General features: G+C 37.5%; 4 protein-coding genes across 6 annotated transcripts; 2 read left to right on the top strand and 2 right to left on the bottom strand.

Annotated features, from left to right (window-relative positions):
• The first annotated feature begins 293 nt into the window (after positions 1-293).
• LOC116261443 (enoyl-[acyl-carrier-protein] reductase [NADH] 1, chloroplastic-like) lies at positions 294-5,524 on the top strand. Of its 3 annotated transcripts, none has more exons than XM_031640193.2 (13): positions 294-451; positions 1,178-1,491; positions 2,019-2,128; positions 2,224-2,279; positions 2,369-2,453; positions 2,555-2,602; positions 3,981-4,055; positions 4,131-4,242; positions 4,397-4,448; positions 4,540-4,591; positions 4,677-4,734; positions 4,888-4,986; positions 5,071-5,524. In XM_031640193.2, exons 2-13 carry the CDS (start codon positions 1,218-1,220, stop codon positions 5,253-5,255), a joined length of 1,206 nt encoding a protein of 401 aa, XP_031496053.1. In that variant the 5' UTR covers positions 294-451; positions 1,178-1,217; the 3' UTR covers positions 5,256-5,524. The 3 variants fall into 3 exon arrangements, with proteins under 3 accessions (XP_031496053.1, XP_031496052.1, XP_031496054.1); XM_031640192.2 differs by having other exon boundaries at positions 410-531; XM_031640194.2 differs by having other exon boundaries at positions 411-508.
• A 1,498-nt stretch (positions 5,525-7,022) lies between these two features.
• LOC116261444 (ribosome biogenesis protein NOP53) lies at positions 7,023-14,293 on the bottom strand. Its single transcript, XM_031640196.2, has 12 exons — positions 14,007-14,293; positions 13,753-13,937; positions 12,445-12,493; positions 12,296-12,321; positions 12,045-12,125; positions 11,826-11,936; positions 10,631-10,707; positions 9,597-9,716; positions 9,372-9,494; positions 8,498-8,564; positions 8,325-8,404; positions 7,023-7,274 (listed from the first exon to the last, which is right to left on the bottom strand). The coding sequence occupies exons 1-12, from the start codon at positions 14,176-14,178 to the stop codon at positions 7,268-7,270; spliced, it is 1,098 nt and encodes a 365-aa protein (XP_031496056.1). The 5' UTR covers positions 14,179-14,293; the 3' UTR covers positions 7,023-7,267.
• Positions 14,294-16,142: 1,849 nt separating this feature from the next.
• Positions 16,143-20,480, top strand: LOC116261447 (carbonic anhydrase 2-like). The gene is made up of 10 exons (XM_031640201.2): positions 16,143-16,262; positions 16,369-16,406; positions 16,848-16,944; positions 17,040-17,135; positions 17,652-17,700; positions 18,032-18,148; positions 18,270-18,323; positions 18,879-18,964; positions 19,602-19,707; positions 20,068-20,480. The coding sequence occupies exons 4-10, from the start codon at positions 17,062-17,064 to the stop codon at positions 20,209-20,211; spliced, it is 630 nt and encodes a 209-aa protein (XP_031496061.1). The 5' UTR covers positions 16,143-16,262; positions 16,369-16,406; positions 16,848-16,944; positions 17,040-17,061; the 3' UTR covers positions 20,212-20,480.
• Positions 20,481-22,114: 1,634 nt separating this feature from the next.
• On the bottom strand, positions 22,115-26,530 carry LOC116261458 (uncharacterized). The gene is made up of 5 exons (XM_031640223.2): positions 26,140-26,530; positions 24,735-24,880; positions 23,765-24,041; positions 22,907-23,179; positions 22,115-22,704 (listed from the first exon to the last, which is right to left on the bottom strand). Exons 1-5 carry the CDS (start codon positions 26,437-26,439, stop codon positions 22,228-22,230), a joined length of 1,473 nt encoding a protein of 490 aa, XP_031496083.1. The 5' UTR covers positions 26,440-26,530; the 3' UTR covers positions 22,115-22,227.
• Between the last annotated feature and the right edge of the window lie 530 nt (positions 26,531-27,060).

Below are 27,060 nucleotides of genomic sequence, written 5' to 3'. Positions count from 1 at the left end.
TCTTCATGTTTATTTACAAATATGTTTTTAATACACATGCATTCTTGATACGGTGATCATAGTATGAGTATGTCATTGTTGTTATACGAGCAACGATATTTATGCATATATTTTTTATTTATCGAGTATTTGTAGATAATTAAAAAAAAAACATGTCCCAACAAAAGTATATGTAATATTTTTATTAGTAGGTTGGATCTAAGCGCGTTGACTGTTGGGTGGTGGAGGCAGCTCGGCTGCTTTGGCTCGTTTGAGGGGCCCGACTCAGCCTGTCAACGGACTGACTCGATCTAGCATCTCACATGCTTTGGCTTCAGCTTCCCTGAGGAGTGAGGTGGCGCCACCTGTCTTCACTTGCTCTCCGCAACACCAATCTCCTCGGTTGCATCGCCGCAACTGCTCTCAGGCGTCGCAGGAGCACGGTAGATAAGCCTCCAAGACTTCAGAAAAGGTCCGGTGGTTTCTCTTTCTCTACGGCGGGACAGTCTGATATCCGCGATTGTTTCTGGTTTTGTTCTTTCGTTCTTTCAGGTTTCCATGAAAATGCCTGCCTGGCCTTAGCTTAGATTTTATCCGCTTGGACTGATTTTGGAACGTCGTTTGCATTTTTCTTTTGGCGTTGTGTTGGATAACCCTGTTTTTTTAAGTGTGCTTGAGTTCTAGTGAGCATAGCTCGCGGAAATAATGGTAGTGTAGATGTTTGCTTGCTTGTTTGGAGGCATCTGTTCGATGTTTTGAGAAAATGTGCTGATTTTGCCGTTTTTTTTGTCTGGAAATGCACTCGGCCTCTTTGGTTTTAAACAATGCACTATAAAATTTTGCTTCTTGTTCATTCTACATGGGATCCTGTGGTTTATCTGCTATCGCTCGTCACCGCTCTGATCCGAACCTTATTTTCTGACCTGCTTTTAAATGGCACTTGGAACACCGAAATATGCAAAACTGAACTGCTTTTCATATGCACATGGTATTACAAAATTCTCTCCTGCTTTTTGTGCTCTAATTAATGTTCTAGTAATTTGTTGAGTTACCGGCTGATGTGTTCTTCTTTATTGGTCACTCTGTCTTCCTTGTGGTTTGCCTGGAACGCATTCTTGGATTTTTTTTAAACCCTTCTTCTTTAGCGGCCAGCTTTGGTGAGCTTAAAAATGACTCATCCGTGTTGTCCTGTGAACAGGCTTCCCATAGTTATCGAGGTTCATTTTGGTTTGTCGAGCATGGCTACAGCAACAGCATCAAAGCTCCAAATGGCTACATTCAGGCCCTATGTACCTTCCTGCAGGCTTGGGAATCCAGGGTTTGCTGTGGTTAGAGCTGACTTCGGAGGATATTCGAAGATTAAGCTCTCGAGCTCTTCGTTTATATCATCAGCGCCTACAATGACTAGGTACTTTGTGAAGCAAGCTGAGAAGCGTCAGAGGGATGTCACCAAAGCTATGGCTGGCGCCAATGGAAATGCTTCCTCCGCTGTTTCTTCTCTTGATCTTAGAGGTCAGAATGTACTCGATTCTGTGTGCAGCCCAAGCCAGCTACCATTCTTTCAAATAGGTTATTTTCTAAGATGGTCTGTCATCCGGATGAGGTGCCTGAACGTAAGAAGACCAGATGCTTGATGATAGTCCTAATTGATTTTCAACGTCAAAAGTTACCGACCCTAGCTTTTGAGACCAGAGGGAGCTCCCTGTATCTCAATTGCGTGTCTAGCTCTGTTAGCCACTCCTGCCTGAATTCGAACCACAGATACTCTCTGGAGCTTGTTTCATTTTTTTTATTATTAAAGAGTCCAGACGGTTGCCATCGTTTAAAGGAAGATAACACATGTTTACATTGTTCTTAACCTTTATAAGAATTCACAATTTGACACAAAGACAGTAACGCAAGTTTGACACAGTGACACTTCACCTTAGCTTTAAATTTAATACCAACAGCAGGATGAATTGACAATAACATGGACGAGCTCGATAGATCCTATAGTTGGTGTCCTGTTGTTTTAAAGATTGTCCTTTTGGGCGTGCCAGGTAAAAGGGCATTTATTGCTGGAGTTGCTGACGATAATGGTTATGGCTGGGCAATAGCAAAATCCCTTGCTGCTGCTGGAGCTGAGATCCTGGTTGGAACTTGGGTACCTGTAAGTCAAATTATCAAACTGTTTTACACTTATTCAGCAGTCTAAAACATCAACATGATTTTCTCTATCATAATTTCCTTCTTGTGAACTTGCAGGCGCTTAACATCTTTGAGACAAGCTTGAGACGTGGAAAATTTGATGAATCACGTTTGTAAGCATTCAAAGATTTACATATTTTTTCCACTTTTAGGTGCAAAACTTTGCTTACTGAACTACAACAACTTGCCATTCTTTTTACAGATTGCCTAATGGTTCTTTGATGGAAATAGCCAAAGTCTATCCCTTGGATGCAGTTTATGACTGCCCTGAGGATGTTCCTGAAGATGTAGGACTAGAAACAAATTTCTTTCCTTCGTTGCTTGGCATATCTATTCTCTTTTATCTTTTGCGTGAATCTTGAGTAGTTACTTGATTGTACTTATCCAGGTCAAGGCAAACAAAAGATATGCCGGATCCTCAAATTGGACAGTTCAGGTATATATTCTTGCTTTGGCATTTAGGCGCCTTACTTTTTGCCAGGCCATCAAGTTTCATCAAAAGCTCTCTTGGTTTTCATTGGTCAAGACATCAAAGAAGTTTACTCAATGTAATATCTAAAGTGCATAATGTTCACTTTCTATATTGTTTTACGCCGCAGGATTTGCTGCTGTGATGCTTGATTAGAAGATATCACAATCATTCTTTTCCTTAAGAACTACTATTTTATTTGGTTGGCACCATCCATTCATGAATCAGTTAACCAGCAAATTGTTCTTCATTCTGGTTCTCAGTTCACTCTCAGATTTTCAGTTTTACAGTTGAATGATTTAATGTGCTTTTCCTTTAATCCTCATGCCTACAGTTGCATATTTCTTCAGTTCCTTTGTGTATCAGTAATACTTTTCATATTTCCAATTTATGCTTTTAAACTGAACAATGTCATTTTCTACAAGGTTTTTTTTCAGGGTTTTTAAAAAATGTGTTTCTTGAAAGAAGTCTAACAAATTTCAAAAATTGAAAAGATATAAAAAGCGAAAGAGCTATAAATAATTGAAGAATATGTCAGCACTTTTTTTGCAAGGTACATGAAAAGAATGATAAAAGTTGTCCTGAAATATAAAAAACATTTAAAGAAATAAAAAGTACAAGATTAACTGAATGGTTTTTTTCTCAAACCTTGCTAAACTATTGCACTATTATCTGCCAATATTGTGATAGTTTCAGAATCTATATTTCTTTAATGATATGTATTTTGAGCATAATAATATCATGATATTTTCAATATATTAGAGACTTTGATGATTATGTTACTATTGAACACCCTTGTAGAGTCAAGTAGTACCTTAAAGAGTGGTCGAAGGAGCTTGTAGGTGGAGAGAGAGAGAGAGCGAGAGAGAGAGAGAGCTTTTGGGAGAAAAAATAAAAAGGAGAGGCGTTCCATCCTCCCTCTGGCTTCTGTCTTGTCAATTATAAAAAAAATATACAAAGAGATCCTTACTACTGTGTAAAACTGCTTCCTTATAAGGGCCATACCATATGATATGAGTAGTCAAGGCATAAAGGAGGGAACTATTATAAATCCATATTATTGGTCTCAAAGTGACGGGCTGTCATTCTAAAACTTGCAGCCACGTTACGTGTTAAGAAATGAGACTGTTCTTACATTTGTAAGAAGACTATTATATGCTATTCTGGGAAGTTGTTCTGTGTGTCAACAAGGCCTGAAGTAGATGCCTTCAGAAGTGATTGCTTAACTACTTCTAAGCTGGTTTAACCTGCTATCCTTACCATGCTTAGAAAAATTTAACCTAATTTAGGTGTCATACTGTACCAAATAATCTTTTTTCTTAAAAATAGTTTTATCTATTTGCAGGAGGTAGCTGAATGTGTTAAACTTGATTATGGAACCATTGATATCCTTGTACACTCTCTAGCTAATGGCCCAGAGGTACGGTTCTACTTCTGCTTCATTTTTTTTTTCCCATCGTACATGATGGATTCTTAAGTAATTACTCAATAGCAGGTAACAAAGCCATTGTTGGAAACCTCAAGGAGGGGATACCTAGCAGCGATTTCTGCATCAAGTTATTCTTATGTTTCTTTGCTCAAGCATTTTCTTCCAATAATGAATCCAGGCATGTACAGTGCATCAAAGTATCTTCGAACTTTTTTTTCAGATTTATTGTCAAATTACTAGGCGGTGCATCAAAAACATATATTCAAGTTCATTACGACATGAGCATCTGATGCATCTAGACATACTCATGAATCAAATTAGTATTTTTGCAGGTGGCTCTTCAATATCTCTTACATATATTGCATCAGAACGAATCATTCCAGGGTATTCATGATGAAGACTATTTCCTACCCTTACTTGAATGCAATTGTATTATTGTTTTATGACCTATCATTATTGCCCATGGAACAAGCAGGTATGGTGGTGGCATGAGTTCGGCAAAAGCTGCCCTCGAGAGTGATACAAGGGTATTCCAGCTATCCTGAGTTCAGGTACACTTACTATGGGTTGTTAGATATCTTGAGCTTACTGTTCATTCCTTTGGCTTTGCAGGTACTCGCTTTTGAAGCAGGAAGGAAGCACAAAGTTAGAGTGAATACCATATCTGCTGGTAATTTTCCATCTAGGCTAGGTCTCTGAAAATATCAATTATGAAACTCATGATCATTTTGCTGATCTGATCTCTCTCTAGTGTTCATCCTTGGGTTTCATTAACATATTACTTGCATATGGGAGTTAAACATGATTTTTCTCTAAAACTTAGGGCCATTAAGGAGTCGTGCTGCTAAGGCCATTGGGTTCATTGATATGATGATTGACTATTCAATTGCAAACGCACCACTGCAGAAAGAACTCCTAGCAGGTATGCCATCATGCCAATCCCATACAATGCTATTAAACGGAAACTTTTTCCCTAGATGTTTATGCTTCATTGGAAATGTTTTAGATGAGGTTGGCAACGTAGCTGCATTTTTAGCATCACCAATGGCTTCTGCTATGACTGGGAATGTCGTGTACGTTGACAATGGTTTGCAAGCAATGGGAGTGGGAGTGGACAGCCCAATATTCTCAAATCTGGATATTCCTACAAGTGAGAAAACCAAAGCTTTGGCTTCAGCTATCTTCCACTGAGAAAGACCGCCCTCACATCACATCAAATTTTGTGTCAGAGAGGCATGCTCATGCCCGTTTTGCACTTTAGCAGCTGCTTGGTCACAATTTTTTGTTCTTTTAGATCCAGGAGTGAAACTGTTCATTGTTACGAGGACTTATGAAAAAGATTGGACCATTTCTTGAGAAGAAGATCTATTTTCTTCTTCTGGTTATATGGAATATTTATTGTACTTCTTGGATGTTAAAATGCGCACCAGATACATTCCGCTGCTAGCTAGCATTTTTTCCATGTGACTCATTTTTACATTTTTGGTTGACAATTCATGCCCTAAACCTGGAGCTTGCACTATCAAGGTGTGCTGAAATAATTTCATTAGCAATTGCTCTCAGATCTATATTGGTGGCATTTCAAGCAGGACCCTTTCTTTAGTGTGGGATGAACTTCTTGCTTCCCTAACGTGAGCTATATGTGACCTGGCACGATATACCAGCAATAATGCATCGGATCCCATGTGATTTACATGGTTGGTTTGAAAAGAGTACACTTTCAATATTTCTCTTGTACAAAAATATGCTTAGTCTAAAAACCTGAGATTGCATGACTTAGTTTTTGAGATCTTCTCAAGTCCTTTGTACATGCCAGGCTCTTGGCAAATTCAAGGGCTTGTTCTTATCAAATCAACTACATTGATCACATCAACTTCCATTGGAACTATACTGAGCACATCCAAATGGTTGAATAGGAGTGCATTAGTTTGCAAACATGAGCTTTTTATGGGTGTTCACCAATCTGATCTGCATTTGAGAAAACAGGAGCTAAGGGAGGACAAAGTCTCTTTAATGAAATCATGTCTTTGTCATTCACAGCTCTTGCACTGTCATGGTGTTGTTTTTTTCTAGGAATGGTATTCATGCCTCCCTTGGAGCTTTCCTCTTGAAAGATGGGCCACTTAAGTAGTTTCATGATGAGCCCTAAGTTCAGCTAACACAAACACAAGCATAGGTTTTTTTTTTTTTTTTTTCCTTAAATAGTTTTACAAAATACACTCCAAAGGAGACTTAAATCAGCTCACCGGACCTCACTTTCTCTGAAACACTACTCGGTAGATACCGCCTGCAAAAAGACCGGCATCTCTGACTCAGAGATCCAAACCAGTGACTGACCACCTACAGCTGCCAAACCAGGTTCGCCAAAGTTCTCAACGAACCAACTTCCATATATTAAATAACACCTCCAAATGCACACTGGTAGAGTTGAAACTTGATCAGACTGAATCGGTGCACTTACAATGAAACAATACTGATTATTGTTTTATACAAAAAAAAAATATCCTAAGCGGCCTAATCGCAAAATATGGGATGATAAGGATCAACACGATACGGTGCTCACCTGGACATCCTACCCATGTAAAGGTGGTCAATTTCTAACACAACTCGGATCTCTCATAGCACCACCTGCTCTTAATCTGATGATGTATTGCTTTGCTAACGAAACTCAAACCTAGTGCGAGCTTCTATTTGGTTCCAAGTAAAATCGATGCCATGTGTTTCTTAGTTCTGAAAAAACAAGCTACCCATTCAGTCTGAAAAGAAGCTAGTTAATCGTGTTTGAAAAAAAAATAGATGATTCATATACGATATCCAACCATTTCTCAACCTTCCAATATTAAGGGGGTTCACTTTCATAATGGGCAGGACGATGCGCAAGGTCCTGCCTGGTCCTGATTCTAAAGAGTCGGGCGGGTATGGCTTTGTATATGATAGAACAGCAAAAAGAACTCCGAATTGATATATAAATATATTTCATTTAACTGAATCCAAGATTTCATATCGAAGCACGCACGCTGAGACACCTGAACACATGATAAAATTTGTAACTGGCAGGAAATGCTTCCAATTGTTTTTACTGCCGAAAACCTTCACCGCTAACAGTCTTCCACAGTATCATTTTCCTGGACTTGATGCGTGTTGTATCTTAGGGCATCAGAACCTGGGCCGGAAAAATACTTGACTGAAGTAGTTGAAACCCTTTACCTCCTGGCAAGGCAAAAGCATGTATTAACTTGAGTCCATCTAAGACATGCATGCTAATATGCTCAAGAACAGAAAGACAGCACTTGATTAGAGAAATCGGTGAAAAGAAGAATGTTAAAAATATAATATTAAAATGGAAAACAGAAAAATAGCTGGTAAACACGTCCTTCACAATCTATCATCCCATATGTCAAAGGAAAGAATGATATATACTTCAGCAGAAAACTAAAGGGCCATCAGCAAGAACATTTTGCCCTATTTTATCCACAGCCGTCTTTTTGGGTCATGGGTGGGAAAGGTGTTTGCTAATCATAGCACTTTATGTTACATCTTAACCCCTATGGTTTTCCTCACCCTTTTACTAAAAATCAGAAGGTCAATGCTTTGCATCAAATGTGAGCCTAAAGGAGGGCCATCCTCCCTCCCAAGATTACCCGTTGCCAGAACCATGCAAAATGGAATAGGCGTGGAATTAGTGACATTAAGGGTGGTAAACTGGCTGAACGCCAAAAGGTGCCAGTAATGCATATATTTTATATGCTTAGCACGAACTGTATGCCATAGACATGCAGAAGGGTTGATGGACATTATGTCCATGCGGAAGCCATTGCCTCCAATGGCAAGGAAAGGAGCATGAACCAGTGAGTCCGCGAGGTTGCTACAGAAGACGAAGATTGGAGATTCTAAGGGAAGAAAAGAGAGTTACTGTTTGCATGGTTCTGGCAACGGGTAATGGGGAAGTTACTGTTTCGGGAATGGCCTTATGCTGGACAATGGCCAGCTCAACTGATGGCTAGGCACGAACATACGAGGTAACACAAGTTTTGGCAACCAGATGAGGAAAATTGCAGATCAATTCTCCCAAAACAACTGCTGGAATTGTCATAAGCTCATGAAAAAGGGGCATGATGCAGCAACTAACCATCATGACCCAACAGGGATAACCATGCGACCACAAATATCATGTGCATTATCTTCATGAGAACCTCAGAACTTTTTCGGAATAGCTTTAGAAGAGGAAAAAGAGAGGCAATTCTGGTTCTTGGTGCATACCTACGGTGTTTTGCTTGTGGGACCACCAAACCACGCTTCTCTAGACTCTTAAACCTGTCCTTTGCTAAGGTGGAACATGCCTGCAGTAAATCCAGAAAATGATTTTCATTTAACGAAAGAAACAAAAAGTTACAGAAAGAACAACAAATTGGTTTATATGAATGGATCAATACCTTCAACTGCCGCAGAGACCCTGTAACTTCTTCAGACAACAGCACTTGGACAGGTGCAGGTTCAAACCTGTAAGGCCACAAATCAGTCAAATTGATCACAGGAGAAGTAAGATCTATAAGATACAGAACATTTTAAGATGATCTCTGCTTGCAAACATTGACAGTATCTCTCCTCCATCTCAGAATGAAAAAGTTTTTTTCTCTCAATAAAATGTGACTCCATAACTAGAAACTAAAAAATAAGGAGAGTAATTTATAAGAAATAAAAATATAAAAGCATCAACCGGGCATTTCTGACAAAAGCACGTGACAACTCTGCCAGCAACAATAGCAACAGTAAACATGGGGTTCATGAGGATTCAAGCAATTGGATACTAAACTCACATTAAAGTGGTTATGGCATTTTTGCCAAAAGAAAAAACATCCATATGGATATAATTTTAGATAGAAGGAGTTCTCATGACAAAAAAGCAACAAGAAACCAGTTTCTCCTTTCAACTGACGTTAGAAATTTCAAATATGAGAAACAAGGGAAAAAATACATAAAAAATAGATGGCAGAATAGAAAGAGAAACCCAGTGCAGAAATTCTCAGCTGTGAAGCCTGTGCAAACTCAAGCTCATTCACGATCCTAGTCAATGTAACGTCTCATCTGGAAAATGAATTGGTGCTTGAGCAGAACTATGATTAGGTCAGATATTGTTAATGAGGATTAAATATCAAAACAAGGCCCTTACCAGTCTCAACCTACAGGGCCAATTCCAGGACCAAAGACTGTTGGGACCCTCCAGGAAAATGAATTTACTGAGAGTTCTGTAGACCAGCAATGTTCTGCATAAGAAATAACTTGGGCAAATATGACACTTCAACTTACTTGTACTTTCCCAAGCGTGGAGGGCCACTCTTGGCTTTTTCTTGCTTGGCGACCACACGCCTAATATGACGCCTTTGCTTTTCTTGATCCTCTTTCTCTATTTTTTTTATTATGTCAGGTAAACTGCATTGCCATATACTTCATCAGATATGCTGCTATCATCAATATCTCTACATCAAAAGAACCAAGATATCCAAAAGAAAGCGTACAAGTAAACAAATTTACCAGTCAATCTCCTTCAAAACTCTCTCCTGTTCTTTTGCCTCTAATTCAGCCTTTAGCTGTTCCTTACGCCTGGCTCGTCTATTTATGTCAGCTCGTGTCAGTCTTTTTGCTTTTACGGACCTGATTCAACAATAAGTGCAATGTTTTTCAGATGGAGCCAATGCCAAACAAACAAGAACTAAACATCTTTTGATGGAGGAAACATTGTTGAGCAGTGAGAAAAGCCTTATCTTTCCCAAACATTAAGAAAAATATCACAGAAAATGTCATTCAAAAATTTCAGAAGAAATTTAAAATTTATTGTCAACTAAATTGGCAACAACAAGAGAACTCATGGAAATAACCTTTCCAAATAAATGTGACCCAAAATTTCAGTAATTGAGACCTCGGTTTCTACTAGAAAAGGATGGTGCAAATGCATTATACCATGTTACTTCAACTAGGCAACTGTACTATGACCACAAATTTACTGCTATAGGAAAATCTTGAACATGATTCAAGTTGACCTATTTGGTGCATCATGTGGTCCAATCAACCTGCAATCCATGTCCAATGAATGTGCATAATGCCAACCATGTATGTCTTAATCATATAACAAAGCTTATCCCTCTTGCACACTTTGGACTTCCTGGACATGGTCTACAATCTCATACCTAGAGAAGTTTCAAATCTTATACATATGGATCTATGCCTACATGGGTGATATACCTAACATTTTTTTTTCTTCAAAAACTCAGCATTCACAAGCATCAATACTCTACACAGCCACCAATATTGCATACAAACTCGCATATCCATAGGTTATGACTCTAATGTAGTTCGAAGAACTCTATACAGGTTACCAGTGTCTTCACAAAATTCTTTGAAATAATAAGATATGCCTCACTCACTTCAGAATCAAATCATATAGTACAACCAGATCACCTATAAAGTGTAATTGCATAATTACTGGTGTGTTTTCACAAAATTCTTTGACAGAATAAGATATGCTTTGCTCACTTCAGAAGCAAATCATATAGTAATTGCATAATTACCTTTGCTGCTCCACCCCATTCACAGCATGAGTCTCCTGATCTTCATCTTCTCCATCATCAACATCAAGGAAAAACATCTGAAAAGAAAAATTGTGCGAGGAAGTCAGAAAGAACAACAAAAAAGAGAACGTCTAGCAAAAAAAATGGTCACTTGTGTGAAACATTGTCAATCAGACACATCAAAAGGAAAAACAGTAACGAGAACAGTTATGCACTTTGCAGCACTTTATCATATATAGGAAAAAGGTTGCTACAAATGTCATTCCTTTGTGACCGTTGATATTCATAATCATAACTGCGTACCACAAACTGATCTTAAATTAAACTAATTCTTAACCAGTATTTTAATGGCCAAACCATTTCAAAGAAGCTCATTTTTTTATTGAACGTTGTCAGACATTCTAGTGAAATAATCAAGGCTGGTTATGTACCTCCGCAAGTGCATGTTTGTATCAAGTGTCCTCTCCCATGATAATAATGCACACACGTTTTCTTTTCCTTTTTATGTTCTCAAAAAGCTACTTGTTTTTTTTTTCATATTTTCATTAGAAAAGTACAATAATTTTATAATCTCATAACTTTGTTCTTTATGTTTTTCAAGTTTTAAAGCCTCCAAGATTTTCCAAGAAAATTCATCTTAAAAAGAAAAAAATCCATGAAAAACCTTGCCAATAAATTTTTGTGAGTGATATTGGTGACTATGATCAACTTCATGAATCATGATCCCATTTGAAACAGGTAACCCTGATATCCACTGAATCCATCAGCATTTTCAGTTTGATACATGCTAGAATTTTCTTTCCTTAAAGTGCATAAAATTCACTCTTCATGGACATAGGAACTTCCCTCCCTTAGTATAAAAGTATGAAGATACTAAAATAGGAGATCAATCACCAAAAATATATAAGTAGCACTAGCCACTAATAACTAAATGCGTTATTAAATTCTCTTTCAATGCTGAAGCATGGTCTTGCACTTTGAACCCTTTGGGATGTCCATTCAATTAAAAAGAAAAAAAATAGAATAAAAAATACATCTAAATATAACAGATAATACATACTAGCATATCCCAAAATATACAAACAAAGACTTTCTTCAGCTAAGGCCCTCAAGTGAGTAATGTTTTCCATCAACAAATCCCACTCCTAACCCAAAGTTTCAGCTTTGTTGCAAATAAAGGACATAAGAAACTTACTTCTTCTTCATCAATTCCAGATCCTGGGACTGTTTTTGGAACAGGTTCGGGACCCAACTCCCTTTGGTAAATTTTTTGCATTTCTGCAGCTACAGCAAGGGCTAGAGAATCCTGCAACAGAAACAACATGCATCTATGGATGAAAAAACTGTAGAACCTTACATATGAAGTATAATTGAGCATGTACGAAAACTACTCGCGCTACCACTAGTAACAAACCTGATGAGATTCAAAGGAGGGGTTGAAAGAACAGCCAGGAGGTTCAATCTCAACAGCAGGGATAGAAGAAACAGATGTTTTCTGACATCACATTACAAGCATTTGATACTTAGTGGTGAGAATCCTGAATTAAGTTCATACCCGTGACAAACCTGAACATAAACAACTGAAAGCTCTCCAAAGTGGGATAGCTAACAAACAAGATAGAATTACCACAGGCAAGCTTATGAGTTATTTGTTTATGCATTTACCTTGTGAACCTTCGTATCAGATCCATCTGCCAAACAGCAGGAGGAAGGAAAAAATGGTCAAAGAACATAAGTACCAATGCATGTTCATGATTCACATACCATTGCACTAACATTGGAATAACTAAAAGGTAGCAAGTCATGAGAAAAACCTTTATCCTCCCAAAGGTCAACCAGCATAGAAGTCGAATTACCATCACTCTGCAAACACAAAATGAAAAGAACATTTATATGCAATCCAGCCATGTGGAAAAGAGTTTCAGTGATGCTGGTTATAAGATGCTGAGAAACACACACGTACACTATAGGCAGATTGGGAATAGTCCTGTATCTCAAAATTTCTAGAGAAAGAAAACACATATACACCTAGGTCTATTTACTATCAAGACTTTTATCTCACTAGATAGATCAGGCATCTTACTCAACATTTCTCACTTTCAAGCATGGTCACGAATATGTCCCATGTTTTGAAATTGTTTGAATATTATGGCCAAAATCCGTATATTTTATGAGTATTATAAAGGCAGAAGCAATGATAGTGTTGAACAGACCTAGTTTCTTTATTAACATTTTTTGAAATGTCATGTTTCTTATTTATTATAAAATTTTGTAACTGTCCCTATGTTAAATTACACTGCGGACCTCTAAGTAGTTTTTTTACAAAAAATGGTAACAAATCTTAATGACTACAACATTTCTCTCTCCTTCCTGGCAAGAGATTATGAGAAATATTTGAAACAAATAATAATTAGAATTTATACGTTTACCACAAAATTAAACGTTTTAATTTAGCTAAAAAAATCCTGAAAAGCTGACCTAAATAAGTTTGTTTTAATGAGCAAATAGTTGCTTATAAAAAATGGTAAACAAATAGTTCAGAAAAATTAGTGAGTTCCTCTCTCTCTCTCTCTCTCTCCCCCTACCCAACACCCATATGTTACAGTCTAAAGCTGATTTCACAATCAACATGACTAGTAATCAGGACGCCCACAGGGTATCCCAACTCATCTGACAGCATGATTTGCTTTGACAAACAAAAAGACTAGAAAATAGGACTCTAGAATCTTCTTTTCAATATCAAATACGTCATACCTCTATTAGTGCCTGAAACAGAAAGTAAGACTATCAATATACTCATTTTCAGTTGCTAAATCTAAATCCACTGACGACAGAGTAAATCAAGAATACGAGCATTTGAAAGGAACCAAACTATTCTTTTTTTTTTCTTTGTTCGTCTTCTAATTGTAGTCCACGGGACCAAAATGACTCAATTCACCAGGCTAACGATGGTGTTATCTTCTACTTTTTCATAGCTGAAAAATAGACGCAGAAGGCTCAATTATAGCTTACCAAGAAACAAACTTCACGACAAACGGAAAAAATAGATAAAAGGTAGCTTAATGACCACCAAGCGATGCTAACACTTCAGAGCAAAACTTGCAGGAAAAACAGTTATATACCTTAGCGACGGTGGCTTCAGCCATCTGCACCAGCGAATTCCTTTTGGCAGCAGAAGGAAGCATCATCTTAGGCTTCTTCCGCTTAGGGGCTGGGATCACCTGAACGAATTCGTTCCTTTGGAGCAAGCTTTCGCAGTGTAGGACTTTCGCTCTTTGCTTCTCGATCTTCCGCTTGACGGAAAGGTCTGTTTGTGAATGGCATCAGAAGCACAAAGAGAGAGAGAGATAGAGAGAGAGAGAGAGAGAGAGGCTACCAGGGGAGGAGTCCAGGAAGAAGAGGGACTTAGCGGGGAGGCCGGAGAGGGAGCCGCCGCTCTGGGCGTCCTTGGTGGCTTCGCTGAAGAAGTCGTCGAGGTCGGCGGTGCTGATGTTGCTCCTCCACTCCTTCTTCCCCTTCCTCGAACTCTTCGCCTTCTTCTTCCCCATCTCGGCAGAGTACCCTCCCTCTCTTTCTCCCTCTCCCTCTTTAGCGCGGGGAAATGCAGAGTTTCCCTTTTGTTGAGAAGGGAAGACGGCTTCGCCACTCTGCGGTTTCCCACCTTACTGGTAGGGCTGCAATTTGGCCGGCCCCAAGCCCGATTCGGAACCGACTCGGTGTTTCTGCTTTTCAGATAGATACAGTAAAATCCAAATCCCACTTCGAACCGGATTTCCAATTGTATCAATCATTTACTTGATTAATTAAGCAAAACAAAACTTGTTTGGTTGCAAAAAAAAGAAAATGCAAATGATGCTCTTGTATAGGTTCTTTAGCTTCTAGTTTATTTAACTAATTTCTTCCTTTTGACTTTTCAATTATCATTCGTTTTTAGAACATTTTAAGCATCTATTTACTGTGTTACAAACAAGGGGGTAATCGATAGAAATTATCGGCATGCAAGTTAAAGTAGAGAGCACAACCTTTATTTCAAATTTTTGAGATATCAATGTAAACGAGGTTCACTGACATGCAAGTTGAAGTATAGTAGTAACGGCAGCACCTTAAAGCATCAAAGTAAACCTTACACTTTAAGAGAACAAAAGGTTGAATAGAAACTTCGATTCTCTCTAAGTAATACGATGAAATACTCTTCCTACTCATCCAAAAACTATTTTTACATATCTCAAGGTACAAAAACATGTCTCTCATTTGGACAGTAGGATAACATACTTCTCTTGTTGCTTACATCTTATGGATCATTAGTTGATTCTCTTCTGAATTCCTTATCTATTCCTTTTAGCAACTCTTTTGAGATGATTTGAAGGAAATCATTTGAAGTACGTCCAAATAAATCCAATTTTAAGAAGTTGAGAAGGTTAAAACCTGATTTGAAAGCCCACAGAAACTGATCTTTACATTTCAATATTATAACTTTTTTCTTATTTTGTGAACATTTAATTTTCAACATTTTGCTTTTATCCGTATGGTAGGTTTACAAAGGGCCAGGTCAATTGGCTCAACATTCTAATATGAGATTCTAAGTGATACGAAATCACTAATCTACTAACCAGAGGTTCAACCAAAATCCACATTTTTTTACACTGGTGAAATTCACTATTTGTTTAGAATTTGGATCCAGTTTCAGATTTCAAAGATATTGTGACATTAACTTTTAAAATTCGGATCCGCAAATGTGAATTTTAGATCATTTTTAGATTTAATATGCGAAGGTATCAAACATACCATAATATACAATTTACCTTTTAGGGTTTTTTTCCTCTCCAAGGTATCACAAATTCACCCGCACCTTATTGCTATTGACAAGTACTTAAGTAAGTGAAACACATAATTTACTTACAAAAAGAGTAAAATAATAATTTAATAAAAATAACATGTAAATATAAATGACATTAACTTACTATCGACTTGCCTTACAAGAGAAATTTCGAGGGCTTGGAAAAACATGGCAGAGATCAATGTATTAGTAAGGCAGAGACTTCTACTTCTTCTTTTTTTTTTTTCAAGAAAAAAAAAAAACTTCGTTGTTTGTTTGGATAATTTAACACTTGTGACTGGATTATCTCAAATCCGTGTCCGCAGTTAGCGCAAAATCTGATATATTTTTAAAATAGTACTAATCACTTGTTCTATATCAAAATTTTAAAAAATAATATTTTAACACTAGCCAAAATTTAGAAACTTTAATTTTCCCTCACGAAAATTTTCTGGGTCCGCCCCTGTTTACATCCAAGCACTTTCAACTCTAACATCTGGCATGCATGCCGCCTTTTTATAGTATAGAAATTTTAGCTTGGGGGTTCGAACTCTGGGCCATGTTGAGTTTTTCTTACAACGACTTGTTCAAGACCTTTTGATGCATAATGATAGGCATAAAGAACGGCCATCGGTTTGAATCTTTCATCGATTTAAATTACACACAGAAAAAAACTCCAGCTTGATCCAACCACAAGTTCTTGGCAATCTTTGGTTGAAACTCGGTACTTTAAATTCTAGGCATCTTAGGCAGTTTTTGCTCCACCTCTGTTCTTGATTTTTCACACAGGCGAGAAGCTCGAGCCCCAAAATTTTGGTAAGTTTAATTTGGTATTTAATGTATTATTGTGTTCATCATGAAGAACAAAATTTGGGTTTTTTGTTTTTGTTTTTAATTTTTAGCCCGGTCATTTCTTCATCAGGAAAAAGCTTCAAAGCAGCCCAATTCCAAGGGGAGCAGGTAACTACAGTCTGCAATTGATGAAAAATCACGAATTATTAATTAATTTGTTGATTTATATTACGACTCCAATATTATTCACGCTTTATCTATAAGGAACGAGCAGATTAAATGGATTTTTTTTATTGTAGAAAGGAAAACTATTAAATGGATTTATTTATTTATTTTAATGCTGGAGAAAACCATCTGTCTGATGTTCAACTGGGATCTAATCAGATCAGATGTGATTACATATAGATGTAAGATTTCATGCTACTGAAATTTAAATTTGGTTTTGGGAAACAACGGCGGATTACAAATTTAAATTTGAATAGCATCACAGTGGACCAATTTAAGTCAAGTAAAAACATTTGATTGAGATTTGATATTGAATCCACTTACTCCAAGCTAATCAAAGAAATCTATGTCTGATCACTAATCAAATTTGGGTTTGATATGCAGTTCCATAACTGAATTTGGAACCGACATCCTAAGAAAAATATAGTTCCGATAAATAAGAGGAGCACGCCACTGTTCTCCTTGCCGTCAAGATATAGAGGTGCGTTGGTGTCTGGTGTGAACCCCAAATACGATAAATATGTATTTGACTGTTACTTGAAGGTTTTCTTTTTCTTTTTCTCTTTTCAAATGTAGCCACTCAACAGAGAAATTAACAATGGACATGGCATCTGAAAATGCACTGGACAAGTTGAGGCAGGGATTCGAGCACTTCAAGAAGGAAGTTTATCAGTTAAGTATGATTGTTGTCCATTTCGTTTCTCAAAAACGGTTCCTGATTCATTTATCATCTTGCTTTTAGTAGCTTCAGAATAAATGATTTTTCAAAAAAGTGCATAATTTTAGTAAGTATCAAAAGCAGCTCTATTTACAAGGATTTTCACTTGACTGCCTTCTCTGTATATATATCCTTGACTCAGTTAAGCATTTATATGGAAAAATTTTCATTTCAAAGTATATTCCTATAAGACAAATTATGCAATTTTATTTTGTGTATTATATTTGACATAGTTGTTTTGTAGCTTCTTTAATTATGGATTATCAAATGGTCGATTTCTATTAAACAAACAACTCAAATGACTTTCATGTGATCAATTAAAAAAATTGATGAGAAATCTGAAAAACCAAAATCTACTTTTCACAATTTTCTTTTGTATTTAGTAGATTCTACTATCCTATACATTGACACTATAAAGGGCCATACATTTTCTTGTTTTCTTTACTCACTAACTGTTGTGTTTTCTTCAGACAACAACCTGATACCTTCCAACAACTTTCACAAGGGCAGAGCCCCAAGGTATTATCACCACCTTATTACCATTCAAGTTTCTCAGGCATAGGTCAGATCATAGCGATCCTGATCGCTAGTTCGATTCCTGTGGGCATCAAACTCTTGTTCAAAGCATAGGTTTGGATCTCTGACCGAACAGTGCATAATGGATCTGATTCCAACCAGTAATTAAATGCCATCTTGCTAACCGAATCTGGCCAAAAGAATTTAGATTTGTGCAGATTCAAATCTAGATCCAGATCCAGATCCAAATACTACCCATGACATGCTTGTTTGAATAATATATGCACTTGGGCAGCGAATTAATTTTGGATTTCCTTTTTCTTTTTTTCTATAGTACATGGTGTTTGCTTGCTCAGACTCCAGGGTGTGTCCTTCTAACATAATGCAACTACAACCAGGGGAAGCTTTCATGGTTCGAAACATAGCAAACATGGTGCCTCCATACGACCAGGTTTCCACATAGAGTTGCTTTTCCAATTTTTTTTTAATTCTATTTTTATACTTACCATTTATTCTGTTTAATTCCATCATTTATATGATTAACAATTTTGACTTGGTTTTATCGGATGCAGACAAGATACGGCGGGGTTGGAGCTGCTCTAGAGTATGCTATTTTACATCTCAAGGTGTGGCTCTTTGTTCTTCACTATTTCAATGTTTCCAGTCATATTTCATTAGAACTTGATCAGAAGCTTTGCATGCATGGGCAAGAGTAATACTGAGATAGGTCACCTCATAAAAATTAAGTGCTGTTTTCTAAGAAAGAGAAGTTGAGGTTGATGAAGGCCAAGAGTTCAATTCTAGGAGTCCTGTATCTCCTCTTACAAACTGTTGTCTGCCTGAACTCTGGTTGACTGTACCCAAAGTAATAAAGATAAGATCTAACTACTTTTTTGGTTATTTTTTTTCTCACTTCCAGGAGTAGCCTTTTTTCTTTTCTTCAATCAGCTAATATATATATATATATATATATATATATATATATATATATATATATATATATATATATATATATATATATATATATATATATATATATATATATATATATATATATATCTTTGAACCAGTATTATCTCAAGGAATGCTCATATAATTACCGAATAATCGATTCCAATCAACGAATCCTTTTCTCTGATGCTTCACTAACATTCGTCTTGCTGTTGTTTATTTGGGTTAAGGTGGCGAATATAATAGTAGTTGGACACAGCCGCTGTGGAGGTATCAAGGGCCTCATGTCCATTAAAAGTGATGGCAGCACCAGCAGGTAATTTATTACACTCTTTTTATCTTCTTCTTTGTACCAGAGAAGCACTTAAGCACATAATTCAATACTGCCAAATCAATAAGTTGCAAAAAGAAAAGGATAGAACAGATGCAGAAAGCTTATCACCTTAGAATTAGAGAACATGTCACCACCTGTTTTAGTTTCTGCCACTATGCAACAAGAGACCTTTATTAGGATTGACAGGATGCGCTCATCAGTAGTGACATGATCTCAAATTCCTATTCTAATCGTAAAGATCTTGGCTTAGAACAAACTTTTGCACCTGATTTGAAGGATCTCGACCTATCTCACGGCCTATTTAGTTTCACCAGCGAGAAGAACTGCCACCCAAAAGAAGGTATTACTTAAATTTTTCAATATGAGACTACTCTCAGATCCTTCTGACATATATGATGTTACACCGATTTACGAAACCGACTTTTTTTAACCTGTTTCTCTGTGTTTTGAAAGTAAAGGGACGAACTGTTTCCAATAGCAACATCATTATCATTATTACCAGACATGGGACCTTTTGTATGTTGCTAAGAATAACATATCCGTCTTCAACTAAATTTGCAATCGAATCCGACTTGATGATACTGCTGACTATTAAAGGCCACTTCTCGAGTGGTTTCAGTGATTTCATTGAAGAATGGGTGAAAATATGCGCCTCTGCGATGGAGAACGTGAAAGCTCACCATGCCAACCTATCCTTTGCTGAACAGTGTACCAAATGTGAAGTGGTAATTTCCTTCTCTCTCTCTCGCTCCCTCTCTCTGTCTGTGTGTGTTTGTGTGTGAACACACACACACACAGTGGACAAACGGTAGTTACAACTTTAGAAGGTGCAATAATGCAATTTATTTTATGCACATGCGCTACAAACAAGACATATATTATCACATCAAAATTTTAAGTGCAAGCCATGGTATGGCTTTAGAAAGATACAGTTGATGTGAACATATGTTAAGTAATATAATCTATTTAATTGAAAGGCATAGAGTGGTTCTCGTATTTCATGGCTTTCAATGACGAATTGACGGGCATCATTCTAAGTGGTAACTTTTTTCATCCTAAAATTCTTGTTTGTTTGAGTATTGCAGGAAGCAGTGAATGTGTCTCTAAACAACCTTCTCTCCTACCCTTTTGTTAAGCAAGCCCTTGCTAACAAAAGCCTTACCTTGTATGGGGGTTACTACAATTTTGTGGACTGCTCACTTGACCTGTGGGAAGCTAATCAGAAGTGAGCATGAGCACTGTGAAGTATTGGGAAGATGGAGGACGACCAACTTCCACAATTTTGTTGCTTTTTTTTTTCTGAAGATTGCAGAAGTGAGCATGAGCAGCGTGAAGTGTTGGGAAGATGGAGGACGACATACTTCCACAATTTTGTTGCTTTTCTTTTCTAGATTTCAGAAAAATGATGCTGTTATCATTTGACTAATAATATCTTACGTATTGATCAACAAAATGAAAACATATGATGCAGAAAAGGCCATCTGACATAATGCTTCTCTTCCTCTCTTCATTTTGGTAACAGACACGAGTAACAGTTTTCACTTTTCAGCCTGTCATCTAGCTTCAGTTGTTTCCTTGAGAGTTTCGGCGCACGTAATGTTTCATATTTGTCCTAATATAATCTCCAATACAAAGTTCTTAATGAGATTCATAAATGCTAGCTCCAGTCCAGAAAACATATTTACCGAGAAACTCGCTTCCTTCTCTAAAATTTGCCTCTCATTATGTTCTGTTTCCTGGCTTGCATTACTTCCTTCACCCCGTCAGCCATGCAGCATGCTCTTCGAGTATTTACTTTTATCCATCAAACTTGCTGGTAGCTATGGCCTAAAGCCTGGATAAAAGCAGATAAGACCTGCATCAGCCCAGATGCTTGACTCAAGGCCTACAAGTTAAAATGCAATTTTCAACATCAAAAGTAACCACATACTTGACAAAGACCGTCACTTCTTAAATTTATTTCACTCATCAAACCGTTACATTTGGATCAGAACAATCGATTTGAGAAAGTTGTATGTGAAAACAAAGACTAAGTCAGGAACTTAACATGATTTGAGTTCCGTATAGACAGCCAGCAACAGTAAACAAGCAAAGACTAGCCTTGCATGATCTCTGGTGCTTTCCACTTTCTGAATATTGATTTACAATATCAATTGAGATTTGACAATATACATCTGCATGAACTTGCTCGAAATAAACCCACTAAACTCTGCTAATAAACACTATGTGGACTTAGGTATGTACATCATAAAATTGGCACATGTAATTTCAAAGGAAACCTTGACCTGAAGCCTTTTTGAGGCCGTGGTGCGACCGCTTTAAGTGGCAGGAGAGGATGCGAAGTTTTAAAACTTTTTTAGTTAATAAAAGTCGCTCTAATTTTTCAATTAACTAGATTAGTTTTCATGGAACTAAGGTTAAACTACTAAAAAAATAGTGATATTGAAATGGTATCTGTATCTGCCATGTTCGTGTTAGTGAGTTCGACCATGTCCTCTTGCATCAAAAGAGACGTCTGCTTGAAGATGGCGTCTCCCCGTTATGACCACTACTCTTATATTTTAATAATTCCTCCTCGTTGAGTGGTAATTACAGAAAACTTAGGGACATGAAGAGAAAAAGAGAGATGAATAAGAAGTTGAGTTTGGCTTGTCTTTTTTTGTTTTTTTTTTAAACTGAAAGTTAAACTGTTACAAATGCTACGTGACAATTTCATTTAGTGGAACACCAGTTTTTCGATAATTTGAAGAACTGATCTCACGTGTTTCATCTTTCTAACTCGGGCATCACTCTTATTGGCAACAGCTAAACAAGAGCCTTCGTTGAACCGTATGAACCATGAGAAACTTTATCTCGTACTCTCATGGTGCCTTTTTAAATGTTCCAAATTGCTTTTCTATTTCTTCAAAACGGGAGTTTTTTCAACTTGCCTTTTAAGCTAAATTACGAGATTATAATAAGATTAGCACCCTATCTAACAGTCGCCGAAAAAAAAATGAACACCAAGTTCAAACATCTACAACTTCGATCTGAGCAAGGCCCATCCAGCTACGCTGACTCCTTTGGATCGCGGAAGCAACTGCTCCAACAATATTGTGCAGCCAAAATTTTTATTATATAACATATGAGAAGTTGGAAATGGGAAACAAAAGGAATTATTTCATTCAAACAGACGGGAAAAGTTGATTCTCCAAACATTTAATAAGTTTAAGGCTCCTTTTGATCCGCAAAATTTTTGAAACTGCTCACTGACAATTGATTTCAAGGCTCTTTTTTATAATTCCCATCATCTCACTTCCCTGGAAGCGCCCCAAGCAACCCCTTGCTGCAGATATTTCATTGAACTCACAAACTGTATCACCACTGAACGACTTATTCTGCACATTCCCTCTGCTCTCCTCCGTTCTCCTTTCACCTTCATTGGCTTCTATAGATGGAAGTGGAAATGACTCCAGTGAAGTGTGCATCACAGTGGCCTCTCCTCCAACTGCACCAACATAATCCTTTAGACGGCAGAGAGCAAACGGCACCGGTTCAAAGCTGTGATCACCATACTCAACAGGAGTGGAATGATCACCAGTTATGCAAATCGAGTACTCAAACTTTCCAGTGATTTCAGCCTTCCATAGAAGGCAAGCTAGCTGCCCAATTGCCTTATCGACTGCTTCTAAGCCTTTCACCTTAAACAAGCTTGCCTTGTCATGTCCAGCATCGTCTATCGCCTACAAGTAGATAAACTAAGAGGTTACCACCAAGAACAGATCATCTAGGTTCCCATTTTTGCAGTACATTTTTTTGTCATTTGGTCCTACCAAAGTACCAACTATAGAAGCAGCGTTATGTTGCAGACCATAAGAAATTGGTGCCCATTAAATCAAAGAGTAAATATCGCATTGGAAGATGATCAGATACATAATCCACTACCTTAATGTGAAGGAACCCAAAATCATAGCCGTCTACTCGACCAGGTTTAGGATCATCCTCCCCAGGAATAAAAATACAAGGAGGTGGCTGTATTGGAGCAGACAAGGCTTTAGCTATTGCAGTTGCTTTTGAAGTCAGCAAAGTTCTATAATCACCAGTTGCACCAGGTGCTTCCAAGATATCAATGTCCAGCGACAAGCCCAGGCCAGCAATAATTTTGGTTGGAGCCACCATGCATGGCCACATGCCATGCTTCTGCTGAAATGCAGGAACCTGCACATAACATGAGTTCTCTAGAAGCATCAGCTTCAAGCCTTCAACCTTACAAAGCAAACATTATAGTTTCATAATTTTACTAATATACACATCTAACTCACTAGCATTTTTCTAACTTCACAAATCTTGACTTATCTAAGGAGCACCTCAAGCTTCGGGCACATCCATAAAAATGACTTGTCTGACGTTGTCATGTAGATCCTAGAATAGTTGTGCCAAGTTTCCCACGCGCTCAGACTCGTTTCAGTGATGTAATCCCACCAAACAAACAAAGGAATTTGGGTTTGCAAGGAAATGTGGATTTGCGTATTAAGATGAACAGATAGATGAGAATGAGGTTGATGTTGTTTACTTTGTGATAAAAGAGGTGCATTCATCCAAGAAATAAACAATCTGTGACTCTGTACATATACTGTATGTGCATACTACATACATATATTTAGTTTTACTTCTTTCCATCCTTTTGTGCATGCTTGTACAATATCATATGCGCATTGGTGTAAGAAGACTACAGGGTGTAATGTGTAAGTAATGATGCATCTAATCATTAAGAGAGAACAAAAAATATATGCATACACCCACCTCAATTCGAATTCCACAACCTCTGAGAAGAACCACATTTGCAATATTTTTCCCTTCTGAAGCACGTTTTTTATTCAACGGATGTGACATTAGAATGTGTGACATTTCCTTGGATAGTTCATTAACAACTGCAGCTGTGTTCTTCGCTTCCTCTGTATCATCTAGAGGCATAGCCTTGAGAAGCAATCGGTTGTCTTTCAGTGGATCAGTGCCTGATATATTGCCACTCAATTTTGGTCCTTTAACAACCACTCCACACCTATGCTCTGTTGCATATCTGCAGTAGTGAAGAAACTTTCAACCACAGGTCCACAAATCTTCTGAAGACCCAAATCATGTTAAAACTTGAGTCGATGATATAACATAAGAGTACTGGTTACACTGAATGATCGAAATGGAAATCAAAATGGAACCAAGAAATTTGAGGATCAAAGGTTGATAACTACCCAACTACCAAAGCAAACCTTAAAGCTATCATAGCACTCAAGAACGGTTCATTTTTATGTTGTAGCAAAAGCAACATAATTGGAAAAGAAAAAGTTTAATCACATGACTGTAATCAGTGTTCGTGCTTGCAGCAACATTGAAATTATAATTAATGGCAAGCCCAACTATCCTGGCCACTGGATTCCACAATTTAGGCAATACAATATACCTCACTACAACTCAAATCATTCCAGACAATGATATCAAGCACCAAATTTTAAAGTTCTTACTTTCTGGAATGAGGTTGAATGTTAATCATAAAATTATTCAGAATGTATGGACATACAGCTTCTTCAGAATAAATCACATTAAGTTCATCTTTCCATATGAGTATTTTCTTTTCAAACAAATTTCTGTTCTTTTTTTTTTTCCGATGAACAAACAGTTTTCTGTTAAACATAGCATGTTCCAATGAACTTAAATCTGTAAAAAAACAACAGCTATAGAAAGAAAATTTTAAACTAAAGAATTTATATCTGCGCACCGAACTCTGACTTCATATTCAGGAAAAGAGGGCAGTTTCATTCTATCCAGCGCTGCACAGAGAACAGGTCCTTCTTCCTCAAAATGCCTGTCTGCCCGTCTGCTGGTCACTATTCCAGTGCTCTCTTCCAAAGTAGCAAAGTTTGACTAAGAAAGTAACAGAAAACTTCAGCATACATGTGGAGACTACCTAAAAGAAAAATTCATCAATATAGGACATGGAACCTTTTTCAGATTAATCATGAAGAGGAGATTTGCAGAGTATAAGGAAACACCTTTATTTCCAGAAACTGGAATATCACAAAACAGATAATAATTCTTCAGTATTTACCACAGTATAAGTCCATACTCTATGTCGCTTCAATTTTTAACAGAAACCAAAGCCCAAACCTTATAAAACACCCAATAACATAGAACTGTAATTCTCAATACATTAACCTTTTATTTTTTAAGACATTTGCATGAAAACAATCCAAAACCCATTCCCTGTTTACTGCTAAATGGGATATAGTATTTGTCAGTGCTAATGCCATTGCACCGATTTCCATTTTTCTCTCCTATTCTTTAGGCAGTCCTACATGATGATATCCATAGCAAACTCCAAATAATGATCCAAATGATTTTCAAGATGCGCAGATTCACGCTTCGCTGCATATATGTCAAACAAAAAAAGGTGGTTCATAGTTCACACCTAGAATTACCATGCATGGTTTTCAAAGACAGTTTGATCCATCATTTTTAAGAGCAACCATGAAGACAGCTACAAGATGACTTTTTGGTGAAAGCAAATACTTTAAAGGGACATAAATCATCAGAAAGGTAAGCAGGTGCAGTAACCACCCTCAGCATGTTCAAGGGTACATAAATCTACAGACAGTACTGAAGCATATGTTATTGAATTAAGAATTATTTAGTGAATAAGACGGAAAACAGACTCATTGACTCAAGAGGTGATGAAACGTTCATGATATCAACCAAGAATGGCCAATTTTGAACTTCCAAAACCCACGCACTCTGACAGCATAAACCGAAAACAGACAAACTAAACAGAGAACTTGAGAACATAATATGTAACATGGAAAATGGAATGGCACTGCCACCTTTGTGCACGCATGACGGGAAGAAGCAATTATTACACTTTTGAAAAAAAAAAAGAAGAAGAAGAAAGAAGAAGCTATCATGAAAAGCGTGGTTGAAATCAAATTGGACAATCACAGACCCACCATCAACCTAAATTCTTCATAATCCCCATGAGAGCTTCAGGGATCAAAATTATTAGAACACCAACAACACAAAACAGGACCCTTCCAAACCAAACTGTTCACTTTCTGCCGCAAAGAGAGCTCGCAGAAATGAAGGAGACAAGGAAGGAAGGAACCAAAAGAGAAGAACAAGTGGTGCCTCACCTTGAATGCAATATCACCAGGAGACATCGCCAGGCCGGCACCCATCGACTCAAACGCTCCCCTGCCTCTGTAATAAACTCTTGGATTATATCCAAGAAGGGAGAGGTGGGCGGTGTCGCTCCCACACCCCAGCCCAGGCTCAACTGGGTCCATCAACCCATTGATGCCGCCGGAGGCTATGGCATCCATGTGCGGAGTGCGCGCCGCTTCAAGCGGCGTCCTGTAACCCAGCATGGGGAGGGAGACGTCTCCGAGCCCATCGATCAACACGAAGGCCACCCTTCTCTTCTTCCCCTCCATGGAAGTTCCCCTCTACCCCCGCCTGGTTCGACCGCTGCAGGAAGAAGAAGCGGACATGACTTTACAGTGAGAGAGAGAGAGAAGAGAGCGCCTGGAAGACTTTACACAAATTACTCGACATGTATCGTAGAAAGAAAGCCTTTTGCTGCCTTGTTGCCACTTGGCAAGATACACTAGTGCACCTTGGGGTCTATTTCCTTTTATTAAGGATCCAAATTTATGATCCGAAAAATTTAAGTCTAAAAACAATTCGATGGAACTGTCTATGCAAAAGATTTTGGTGGTTTCAAAGATTTATCGTTTTTTTACATATTATTGTCTTATTTACTAAACAGACAAACTAAAAAACTATGTTATTTTCTAACATTATATTCTTTTAGCTTTCATATTTACAGAGAGAGACCAAATAGAGTGAGACTTGTAAATGAAAATGATAAAGTAAATCTAGCATTTACGTGATCTAAAGCAAAGGAAAAAAAGTTATTTTAAGATGCAGGGTTATCATGTTCTTACTTGTATTTTATGTGCCGATTGATTTTATGAACGGATCTAGTTTTGACCCATGTCTGCGTCCAAATTGACTCGGTTGGATCTGATGTCCAAGTAAAATCCAACTTTGCA

Source organism: Nymphaea colorata, chromosome 9, assembly GCF_008831285.2.
Source record: "Nymphaea colorata isolate Beijing-Zhang1983 chromosome 9, ASM883128v2, whole genome shotgun sequence".
In the NCBI taxonomy this organism is placed as follows: domain Eukaryota; kingdom Viridiplantae; phylum Streptophyta; class Magnoliopsida; order Nymphaeales; family Nymphaeaceae; genus Nymphaea; species Nymphaea colorata.
Note: the sequence above shows the minus strand (reverse complement) of the source record. Positions and strands in the feature narration are given on the sequence as shown.